Source organism: Oryx dammah, unplaced genomic scaffold (assembly GCF_014754425.2).
Source record: "Oryx dammah isolate SB20612 unplaced genomic scaffold, SCBI_Odam_1.1 HiC_scaffold_16, whole genome shotgun sequence".
Lineage (NCBI taxonomy): Eukaryota > Metazoa > Chordata > Mammalia > Artiodactyla > Bovidae > Oryx > Oryx dammah.
The window spans coordinates 61,398,585-61,411,005 of record NW_024070200.1 but is presented as its reverse complement, the minus strand read 5'-3'; the positions used below and the strand labels follow the sequence as shown (position 1 = coordinate 61,411,005).

At 39.1% G+C, this 12,421-nt stretch overlaps 1 protein-coding gene across 4 annotated transcripts in view; it reads left to right on the top strand.

The window, feature by feature from the left end:
* Positions 1 to 12,421, top strand: part of TTC23 (tetratricopeptide repeat domain 23) — a 191,218-nt gene that overhangs the window by 129,729 nt on the left and 49,068 nt on the right. For all 4 annotated transcript variants that reach the window (XM_040257022.1, XM_040257024.1, XM_040257025.1 and 1 more), the window contains one exon: positions 6,917 to 7,094. In XM_040257022.1, coding sequence (XP_040112956.1) covers positions 6,917 to 7,094 — 178 coding nt within the window. The remainder of the gene's footprint in view (positions 1 to 6,916; positions 7,095 to 12,421) is intronic.

Below are 12,421 nucleotides of genomic sequence, written 5' to 3'. Positions count from 1 at the left end.
ATACTTATTTCTTCTATATGCTAGTTATATTCATTATAAGGCAGGGAATATGGAGACTTAGCAGCAAATATTGGCCCAAAAAATGAAAAACCCTTCACCAATATAATTCCTAATCAACCCACTATACTAATAATTTCTAACTTCCTAAAAGAATCTGCTTTAGTAAGTCTAAAACATCTCGTGCCTCTCACAGTTGGGAGGCTGTAAACAATCACATGTGGCCGGACAAACCTATACAGGCAGGCTAGATAACCTTTAGAGGAGTTTGTAAGTTGAAACACTCTTGTCACCCATCAGGAATTTTTATTAACTGGAGCTATAGGTTAACTCCTTCTCCAAGAGAGGTGATGGGGGAGAGCCCCCCGTAAAGTCAGAGGTGTAGGTGAGAGCATAAAACAGTAAAGTAGGCAGACTCTGGTTTTGGGGGTAGATGCTCAGGAACAGGGGGTTTCCTGAGGCTTGATCCCGCCTTTGCGTATGCTGAAGCCTCCTTCCTCATGACCTTTGCCACGGGCGGAGTTCCTCACGCTGGCTCCCGGCAGAAATGCCCACTGTGCTGCATGTCAGGTGCAGCTGGACCTGTTCTCCTAACCTGCCCCCCAGAAGAGATGGGTAGCGTCATCCAGTGAATCAGGACCAATTTAGAGCCAAAACCCACATTTCTTTCTGACCTGCTTTAAATGAGTAAGTTAGGAGTAATATCTAGCTTGCAGATGATGTTAAGCTTAAAATATTTTCATTTTTGTTTAATGATTTTAGTAGTTATTTCTTTAAACAAAAATGACTGTTAATGGCTATTACTGAGTCTCATCTGTAATTCATTTTGCTTCCAAATGTTCACAAACTTTTCAAAAATAACAGATTTATTTAGATATAATTCACATACCATACAGTTCACCCAATTAAAGTATACAGTTTGATGGTTTTTAGTATGCAACCATGACCACAAGCAATTTTACATTTTCATTCCATTAGCAGTCTCTCCCCATTCTCAAGTTCCCCAACCCCTGGCAACTACTAATCTACTTTCAGTCTGTATGGATTTTCCTGTTAAGCACATTGGAACCTTATAGTATGTGGCCTTCTATGACTGGCCCCTTTCACTTAGCATAATTTTTTCAAGGTTCATCTGTGTTGTAACATATATCAAAACTTCCCTTTTATGGCCAAATAACATTTTATTGCATGGACATACCACATTTTGTTCATTCATTCTTCAATTAGTTGGTGGACATTTGGATTATTTCTACTTTTTGCCTCTTATGAACCGTGCAGTTATGAGCATTCGTGTACAAGTCTTTATGTTAACGTATGTTTACATTTATTTTGGGTATATACCTAGTGGTGTATTGTGAGGTCATCCAGTAATTCTATTTTTAAACTTTTGAGAAACTGACACTATTTTCCAAAGTAACTGTACAATTTTACATACCCACCAGCAGTGTGTGAGGATCCAATTTCTCCACACCCTTATCAACACTGTTACTATCTTTTTAAAAATCATTGTTGTTATACCCACCATCCTAATGGATGTAAAGTGGTGTCTCATTGTAATTTTGATTTGTGTTGTCTTGATGACTAATGATGAAAAGCTCTTTATGTGTGCATCTTCTTCAGAAAAATGACTATTCAGATGTTTTGCTCATTTTTAAACTGAGTTATTTATCTTTTATTACTATTGCAGGAGTTCTTTATATATTCTGGATTCAAGTCCCTCATCAGAAATATGATTTGTAAAAATTTTCCACAAACTATATTTTTTCACCATCCATTTTTTTATATGTCCTAAGTAATATTTTTGAAGCTACCTGGGAACTTCCCTGGTAGCTCAGACAGTAAAGAATCCACTGGCAATGTAGGAGACCCGGATTCAGTCCCTGGATCAGGAAGATCCTCTGGGGAAAGGAATGGCAACCCACTCCAGTGTTCTCGCCTGAAGAATTCTATGGACAGAGGAGCCTGGCAGACTACAGTCATGGGTTGCAAAGAGTCAGACATAACTGAGCAACTAACACTTTCACTTTCAAATAATTTTGAAGATGAATGGTCAATCAAACTTTATATAGCACCATTCAGCCACTAAAAGCAATATTATACCATTCATTGCCACATGTTCTAAAACATTATGATCTTTTTTAAAAAAAATGCATAGAAAATCACCTGGAAGTACATTATCAAAGTGTATAGCAGTCATCTTTAGATGCTATGATTACATTGATATATTTTAATTTTTAATATCTCTTCTTTTAATGATGAATATATATTGCTCTTATAATAAATTATTCTCAATTATTTTTAAAGCCCAGTTGTATAAGAAAATGCCTGCCTCACTTGCAGGCATGAGTTTGACTGATTCTACCCATTATTTGGGTAGAATTTTATGCAGGTGGGAACAAGCTGAGCCCACACCTGAGCCCATTTCAACATGAGAACAACCTGAAACTGTGCCTCTTGGTTCCAAAGAGATCACAGGCTGGGAGGGAAGGAGTAAAGGGTATGATTGATTATGTGTAGGCATTTCACATCAACCTGTATGCTGGCTTCAGTTTTAAAGCACTTTCAGACATCTTTGATTCTCACAGCAACCCTATTGGACTCCAGTGTTCAGATGATGAAACCAAGTTTCAAAGCATTTTGTACTTGCCCAGGGTTGTGTGTCCTAGTTAGTAAGGATGCTAAAACTACTGTTTGAGTTTTCTACTTCTGTTGCAGTATTTGTAATTAATTTCCCTGCCTCTCACACTGTATTCTTCTCGAGAAAATTCTGAGAGTCAGGTGTATCTGAAGGATGACATTTTGATACCTGAAAAGATACTGCTGTGTTAACTCGGAGTGCTGTGCATGCTTCAGCTAAGATGGTTGCTAGATGGCTTCACAAACCCCCAAATACTTTTCTTTTGTGTTCTATCTCAGGAAAGGAGGAATTTTTGATATATGAATTAACGTATGCCTTGTTTCATGTGCTTTTCTATTTTTTCCTCATTTATAAGCTTGATTGCTAAGCTGTGAATATTGCTTTCTTTTAAAGTTGTTGCCTAGATGAAATCATCTTGGCATTTGTGTTGGCTTTATTGCTCTTCTGTGACTTTAGAGGCAACTTTGGAAACAAAGGACCTCTTCTTTACTTCCTTGGCACACTCTTCATCATTTATGAAGATAAGAAAGGAAATTGAATTTTTTTTTCCTTTGATGAAATATCTATGGCATTGTCTAAGTTCTCTAGGCTAAATTAAGTCAAAAAAAATCAAAAGTCATTTTAAAAGTTTGTGACTTTTTCTAGATTCTAGACAAAAAGTTGGTGTACAAACTTTTTCTGTAAAGACCCAGACAGTACATGTTTTTTGCCTTTGTAGGCCATATAATGTCTGTTGCAACTATTCAACTCTGCAGCTGTAGATAATAAGTAAACAAGTGGGCCTGACTATGTCAATAAAACTTTATTTACAGAAGTAGTCAGTGAGTAGATTTGGTCTATAGACCACAGTTTGCTGACTCCTGTTTTCAGTTACTTAATCTTTGTCTACCAGGAATCTAATTGTTTAGATAAGTGATTTGTTACCAGCCATATGTTTCAAAGCCTCTTTCTAATACCGTAGATGCTAGTGGATTTTCTCTCAAAAAATAAAATATGATATGTACAAAGTGGCACCACCAACTCAGCGGATGTGAGTTTGAGCAAATTCTGGGAGATGGTGGAGGACAGGGAAGCCTGGCATACTGCAGTCCATGGGGTCGCAAAAAAAAAAAACCCGACTGTACTTTGGCCACCTCATGTGAAGAGTTGACTCATTGGAAAAGACTCTGATGCTGGGAGGGATTGGGGGCAGGAGGAAAAGGGGACGACAGAGGATGAGATTGCTGGATGGCATCACCGACTCGATGGATGTGAGTTTGAGTAAACTCCAGGAGATGGTGATTGACAGGGAGGCCTGGCGTGCTGCAATTCATGGGGTCACAAAGAGTCGGACATGACTGAGCAGCTGAACTGAATTGAACTGAACAACTTAACAACAACAAAGCTACTTACTATCCACTACATTCTAAGCTCATTAAGAGAGTTAGAAGATGAGTCTAGCATTACTAGATCATCTATTAATCTCTTCCTTTCCAAGGTTAGAGTCCCTGCAAGTTACAACCTAGATGCTTCTTGGTCCAGGAACATATCCCTGACCTCCTCTGGTGTTGTCAGCCTCTTTACAATTATAGAAGGTATCCCAGTTCATAAGCTGTTTAATGAACATTTTATTTCACTATGATCTTCTGAAACACAGATCTGAAAAGTAACTCTATCAGTCATTTTCTTTGAAATTTACTGGAGGGCAAACGTTGTGAAAAGTATTCAATGAGTATGTTGATCTAGAAAAAAAAAAAAAAAAGGCTGCCATTTATTTCTCCAGAAATAAAAAATTAGGTTAATAAAGGATCAGCAGAAAATTTCAATCTGGGGGTCTGAAACCATGGTGAACGATATGCGAGACTCCACCTGGCCAGGGAAGGAAAATGCTTTTATAGAAGAAGAAAGAATTTGAGAGAGCCAGAGTACACAGAGTCCATGACTTTTCACTGGCTAAGTTGTTACCAGGAATAAAGAGTCTTTATTCTTCCTGTTGGGCTCCACTGTCCTCCCAAGGCAGGAAAATCTCTGATTCTGGGCTCCTGACTCTATTTAACTGAGGTTTCTGTTTATTAATTTTTTTTATAATGGAGTCAAGAACAAAACCCATTTTTATGGTCTCTTAGTCATTTTCTCACATTTCATCTCAGTTTTTAGGTAATTATAGAAATTGTAAGGTCTTTTAGTAGTAAAGATTCTGGGGTGGAGGCAACATAGGAAGAATTGATTTCTTTTATTATGAGTTTGGTACCTAAAAATTTTCCATGAAAAAAAAGTTTCTAATAATTTTCACAGGTGTTTCAGAAAAGATTGTTTTTTAATTTTTTGGTAAACACTATATAGAAATATATTTTTTTTATATGAAAGACCCTTACCCTAAGAAGTTACAAGATTATTTTCCTACTACCACCTTTAAATTAACATTTTTCTCATGTAAAAGTAATATATTTTTATAGAAGAAAATTTGGGAAATTTATAAAGTATAAATAAGAGTGAAATAATTCACAACTCCTTAGAAATAACTATTGCTAACATTTTAGTGACATTCAGATAGCTCTTTATGCATATGTTTACATGTAGATTAGATGCAAATTTTTCACATGCATAAGATTATGGCTTAGCTGGTAAAGAATCCACCTGCAATGCAGGAGACCTGGATTCAATCCTGGGATAGGAAGATCCCCTGGAGAAGAAAAAGGCTACCCACTCCAGTGTTCTGGCCTGGAGAATTCCAAGGACTGTATAGACAATGGAGTCGCAAAGAGTCAAACACGACTGGGCGACTTTCACTTTCTTCAAGATTATATAAAGTGTTTTGTAATCTGCCTTTTGGCTGAATAATATAGAGTGGATATACTTCTATGATGATAAATACAGATCAAAATTAACTTTAATGGCTACATAGCATTCCACAATGTAGATGTACTTACTATAACCCACTTAACAGGACTGGGAACACATGTACACCTGTGGCAGATTCATCTTGATGTATGGCAAAACCAATACAATATTGTAAAGTAAATAATAAATAAATAATCATCTACTGAGGTATTTTAAGTACTTTATACTTTTTCACTATTACAAAGAATGCTTCAGTAAACATTCTTATATATAGTTCTTGTGCCAGAGTATTTCTCAAGATAACTACTTAAAGTGCAATTAGCAGAAATATGTATACATATATATGTATAATTCTGATATAGAAAAGCTTGTACCCAAATTACATTCTTCCCAACAGTTAATGAGAGTGCTTTACACCCTCATCAAACTGGGAACCTTCTATAATTTCTCAGTGGATTAGTTATCAGCATCTTGGCGTGCTTTCTGATTACTGTTGTTGTTTTAATATTTTATATTTTTTAAACCAACACCTCCACAGCACTTACTATGTGTCAGAGACTCTTCTAGATGTTCTTTTTATTAATATCAACCACTTTAATTTAATCTTCATAGCAATGCAGTGAAGTGGGCACTGTTATTATTGTTAACTTGTTCAGTCGCTAAGTCATGTCCAACTCTTTGCAACTCCATGGACTGTAGCACACCAGGCTTCTCTGTCCCTCACTGTTTTCTGGAGTTTGCTCATACTCATGTCCATTGAGTCGGTGATGCCATCCAACCATCTAATCCTCTGTCACCCCCTTCTCCTCCTGCCCTCAATCATTCCCAGTGAGGGTCTTTTCCAATGAGTTGGCTATTCACATCAGATAGCCAAAGTATTGGAGCTTCAGCTTCAGCAGCAGTCCTTTCAGTGAATATTCAGGGTTGATTTCCTTTAGGACTGACTGGTTTGATTTCTTTGCTGTCCAAGGAACTCTCAAGAGTCTTCTCCAACACCACAGTTCAAAAGTATCAATTTTTTGCAGCTCTGGGCCTTCTTTATGGTTCAGCTCTCACATCCGTACATGACTACTGGAAAAACCATAGCTTTGACTATATGGACCTTTGTTGGCAAAGTGATGTCTCCACTTTTGAATACATTATCTAGGTTTGTCATAGGTTTTCTTTTAACATAGCCTTTTCTTTTCTTTTTAAGATACCTTTTGTTAACCTACAGATGAGAAACTGTCGAGTAACTTGAAGGTCCTACACCTAGCAAGTGACAGAGCCAGGATTTCAATCTTCCTGATTATCCCAATGTCTCTCCTCTTAACCACTATGCCCTGCTGCTCCTTGGAGGAAAAAAAGGCTTAGCTGCCTAGGAAATGAACCTGGGGAAGAGGAGTCAGAAAGTCAAATCCACCTTTTATTTTCAGTATCTCACATTTTAATTATTTAAAAAATAATCCATTTGTTTTTTAGGGTATATCAAGGTCAGAAGAAATCAAAAGAAGCTCTGCCCCACTACCAAGAGGCTTTAGAATATACTGAGATGAGTAGAGGTGAAAAAAGTCTTGAGTGTGTACCAATACTGAGGGAATTGGCAGCTGCAGAGCAAGCCCTGGGATTTCACGATGCATCCATCAACAACCTTTTACAGGTAAGCTACAATGTCCTGGCCACCAAAGCTGTTCTGACCCACTGCTTCTCACAGATAAAAGTGGAATAGCAGCTCTGAGAATGTCTGGCTTAGTTATGTGCTCTAGATACATACAACACCGCCTGGAGGAAAAGTTCAACAAACATCTTCACATAAGTGCCCATGTGGGCGAGCATGGGATTACCGGTCCTCTGTTACCTGTGCCTGCTCCACAAACAACCCAAGACTCCCTGAAGGTGGCTTTCTCATAGCAGGTGCATAATTTAAGTCTTGTTTCACAGACAAAGTTTCTTTATACTTTAAAGCTTATCTATGAGAAGGCAGTGGCACCCCATTCCAGTACTCTTGCCTGGAAAATCCCATGGATAGAGGAGCCTGGTAGGCTGCAGTCCATGCTAAGGGTCGGACACAACTGAGCGACTTCCCTTTCACTTTTCACTTTCATGTATTGGAGAAGGAAATGGCAACCCACTCCAGTGTTCTTGCCTGGAGAATCCCAGGGACGGGGGAGCCTGGTGGGCTGCCTCGCACAGAGTCGGACACGACTGAAGTGACAGCAGCAGCAGCAGCATGTACAGATTATGTGACCAAACGTATTAGGTTATTTTCTACCACATTCTGCGACCTTTACCTGAAGTTACTTAGAACTGTCATCTGGTAGCTGCTGTTCCACTTTATCATTAAAAGATTCCTCTGTGAGTGTGTCACTTAGGGTTCTCCAAAACGGAACCAGTTGGATATATACATAGAGAAAGAGAAGGATTTATTTAAGGAATTGGCTCACACAATTGTGGGCGCTGACAAGTCTGAAATCCACAGGGTAGGTGGGCCAGCTGAAAACGCAAGCAGAGTGTCTATGTCATCACAGTCTCCCTTTATTGGAACCTCAGCCTTTTGTTCTGTATGAGGCCTACTCATATTGTTGAAGGTAATCTCCTTTATTCAAAGTCTTCTGATCATAAATGTTAATCACAACTACAAAGTACATTCAAAGCAACATTTAAACTATATTTGACCTAACAACGAGGCACTAGTATTTGATCTACCAACTGGACACCACTGCCTAGCCAAGCTGACACATAAAACTAACCATCATGTCAGTTTGATGTTTTTATATGGTATCATCTGCTAAAAGCACCTTTTAACTTGTTTTCTGAGAATTTTTCCCTATTAAAGTTGTAAAATATAGACCAACTCATTTTTTATTTCAAATGAGATATAATGATACAGTATTGACAGTTCTTTGTTGCTATTTCTTTAAAAATTTGTATGACTATTTAGACTCCCATGCATAGTTTATTAGTGTGTGCCGTTCTCTCACTTTCTCTGGGTCATCTCCCTTAAATACTAATACCTATCCTATGATTTTTTATTATTATTATCATTTTATGGATAAGTCAGTCAAGAATTAGGACGGTTGAGTGATATGCCCAGGAGTACACAGTCAACAAATGGCATAGCCCAGATTTAAATGCACTGTTTTTTGAAAGGTAATTCTGGCTGGTATGTAGAGAGTAGACTGGGGAGGGTGTGCCTGGAGTGGAGGTAGACTGAAGCACTGAAGGCTGAAGATGGAGGTGGCTTAAACCAGGATGATGTTAGTAAGGATGAAGGAGTTGGGTATGACAAAGATTTAGGAGGCAGAATTAGGAGATATAGAAATTGAAAGGATACAGGACAAAGAGGGAAGGGGAAGAGTCGAAGATGACTCCTGGGTTTCTGGTCTGGACACCTGAGAAGATGTGTGTGCCATTTACAGTGGGGAAGCAGGGGTGACTGAGGGATGACAAGATGAGCTCAGGTTTTGATGGTGAGTCTGAGATGCCCTAAGGCATCCAAGCAGCAGCGACAGTTAGATAGTTATATAATCAGGATTAGAGTTGAGAAAATAGGTTAAAAAGTCCTCCCCTTGTACACAGTAATTGCCTTGGGAGAGAGTGCAGTCACCCAGGGAGGCTTTATGGAGGGAGAAGGGGAAACGACTGGTGTCAGAGTCCTGAGGAACTTTGGTATTCATTGGTTGTGAAAAGAAGGGTAAATCGGTAAAGGCAAAAAGAAGAATTTGCCAGAAAAACAGGGAGAAAAGTAAAGAAGAAAGAGATATCCTCTTCTTTTTGATTCCTTTTCCTGTTCTGGAGGACATGGAGCTGTTGGGAGGAAAAATGAGTTAATATTTGTGAACTGTCGAGCACAGTGCCTGCTAGTGCAATATATGAATTTCTGGAAAGTTCTCCCTCTCCTTTTCTTGTTTTTCTTTTTCTTTTATTGATGACCTAGTTGAGGGAAGCCCTGGGGCACTAAAGAGGACAGAATCCAGATTGTACTGTGAGTGAGGTATGAGGAAGCAAAGGTAATAAATGCAGATGCCTGCCTCAGAAAGTACCAAGAGGCAGGGAAGACTGACCCAGGCAGGGGGCAGAGTACATGCAAAGTTCTGAAGGTAAGACAAGATTTGACACATTTTGGGGAACTGCGAGGAGTTCCTCATCCCTGGGCACTGGGTGTGGAAAGTCATGGTAAGGAATTAGAGCTTCACCCTAAGGGCAGTTACTATGAGCAGTTAAGGGTTTTCAAGCAGAGAGAGGGACATCATCAGATTATTGTCTAGAAGGGTTGCTCTGCAGCATGGAGAATGGACTGGACGGCAGAGAGATAAGCAGGGAGGTGGCTTAGGAGATGGCTGCAGCAGACCAGGTAGGGACGGTGACAGCCTGGACTCAGGGAGTGTCATGAGAATGGAGCGACATGGACGGAGCTGATACAGATGTATGGAGAGTAAAAATGACAGGCGCGGGAGGTGCACAGATGTGGGGTGGTGAAGGAGATGGAGGGGTCCAGCTTTAGACCAACTTTCTGTCTGTGGCTGGTCGGGACACTTACTATGCAAAAGAACACTGGTAGATTTGCAATTTTTTGTTAGTATCAATAATTCTGAATATTCTTATAAAAAACTTTTTTCTTTCTTTAAGTTATTTGCTGATATAAATTACCAGAAGTTAAACTGCTGGTAGATAAAGCATGAATATTTTATACTTCTTGATTTTTATTGACATTCTGCCCAAAGGGTTGTTTTGATTTACCTGGCCACCAGAAATTTGCTTTTCTTTGCTCTTAATTGAGCTACTTTTACACCAACTTTGTCAATTTTTTTAATACTATTTTACATAGCATTCAGAAAACTAAGATCATGGCGTCTGGTCTTCTTGGCAAATAGATAGGGAAACAATGGAAACAGAAAGAGACTTTCTTTATTTGGGCTCCAAAATCACTGCAGTTGGTGACTGCAGTGATGAAATTAAAAGATGCTTGCTCCTTGGAAGAAAAGCTATGACCAACCTAGACAGCATATTAAAAAGCAGAGACATTACTTTGCCAACAAAGGTCTGTCTAGTCAAAGCTATGGTTTTTCCAGTAGTCGTGTATGGATGTGAGAGCTGAACTATAAAGAAAGCTGAACACCAAAAAATTGATGCTTTTGAATTGTGGTGTTGGAGAAGACTCTTGAAAGTCCCTTGAACTGCAAGGATCCAACCAGTCATGACATCCTAAAGGAAATCAGTCCTGAATATTCATTGGAAGGACTGATGCTGTAGCTGAAATTCCAATACTTTGGCCACCAGATGCGAAGCATTGACTCACTGGTAAAGACCCTGATGCTGGGAAAGACTGAAAGTAGGATGAGAAGGAGATGACCAAGGATGAGATGGTTGGATGGCATCACCAACTCGATGGACATGAGTTTGAGCAAGCTTTGGGAGACAGGGGAGCCTGGTGTGCTGCAGTCCATGGGGTCACAAAGAGTTGGACACGACTGAGTAAACTCTCATTTTACAAATTTTATTAATTTAAATTTTTTCCAAGCCCGTATACCCTCAATGCTTCCTGACCAGACCCTCCCTCAAAGATCTGCTGAGGACAGACCTGCTGTCAAAGTCTCAGCACTCTCTTTGCTGCACCGGTTCCTAAAGTTCAGAGCAAGAAATTAAGATATACTCAGAGTATTCCTGTAAGGGCCATCACCCTTTATAAAATTCACTAGAATAAAAAATGGCTTCTAAGACCCACTAGTGTGCATTGCAAAGATTTGAGCTTGATTTACACATTTCCCAAACTTTGTTTCATAGGATACTAGAATCTCAAGAGAGTTCACAGGTCTAGCCAGAAAAGGTGAATTCAGGAATATTAAGATCGGTATGGGCCATATTCTGTTTTGTCAGTTAGCCCAATACTGTCCTTCTTGGCAATTTTTTCCTGCTCCAATAAAAACACAGTTCACGATCAAGTACTGCACTTAGTTGTCAAGGACTCTGGTCTTCTGTAATCTAAACAGTTTCTCAGCTTGTCATTGTCTCTTAATGACAATGAAATTTTTGAAGAATACAGGCCTGTTATTTCATAGACTGTGCCTTAGTTTGGGTTTGTCTGATGCTTCCTCCTGGCTAGATTCTGACAGGACAAGCCCAGCTAGAATGCTACAAAAGGACATTATATTTTCTTGGGGTGTTGTATCTGGAGGCACATGAAGTCCATCTGTCCTTTACTGGTGACTTTAATTTATCTGCCAGCGATGTGTGTGCTACTTCAGTGTATAATGACTTTTCTGTTTGCAGCCAATAACCATTCTGTAAAGAGATGTTTTTAAGACTATGTAAATTTTTTTACTCCTCTTTGAAACGTCTTTCCAAGTTTAGCATCCATTGATGAGTCTTTCGCAAGCTAGTCTTTACCATGATGGTTGCAAATCAGTGATTTTTCCGTCTGTCCTTCTGTGTACATTTATCAGTTGAAATGTCTCTCCCTCTTCTCACCAAGTTATCTATTTGTTGTGTGCATATTTGCTTTTTTCACCTAACAATACATCCTGAAAATCACTTTATAATTCATTTAAATCTCCTTTATTTGTTATATAGATGGATAATATTCTATTTTATGTACATAATATAGTTTTTTAAATAGTTTATGTTTTGGCATTTAAGTTGTTTTTGTTTAGTAGCTAAGTCGTGTCTGACTCTCTGCCACCCCATGGACTGCAGCACTCCAGACTTCCCTGTCCTTCACTTTTGCTCAGACTCATGTTTATTGAGTCAGTAATGCCATCCAACCATTTCATTCTCTGCTGCTCCCTTCTCCTCCCACCTTCAATATTTCCCAGCATCAGGGTCTTTTCTAATGAGTCAGCTCTTTGCATCAGGTGGCCAAAGTATTGGAGCTTCAGCTTCAGCATCAGTCCTTCCAGTGTGAATGTTCAGGGTTGATTTCCTTTAGGATTGACTGGTTTTATCTCCCTGCTGTCCAAGGGACTCTCAACAGTCTTCTCCAGCACCACA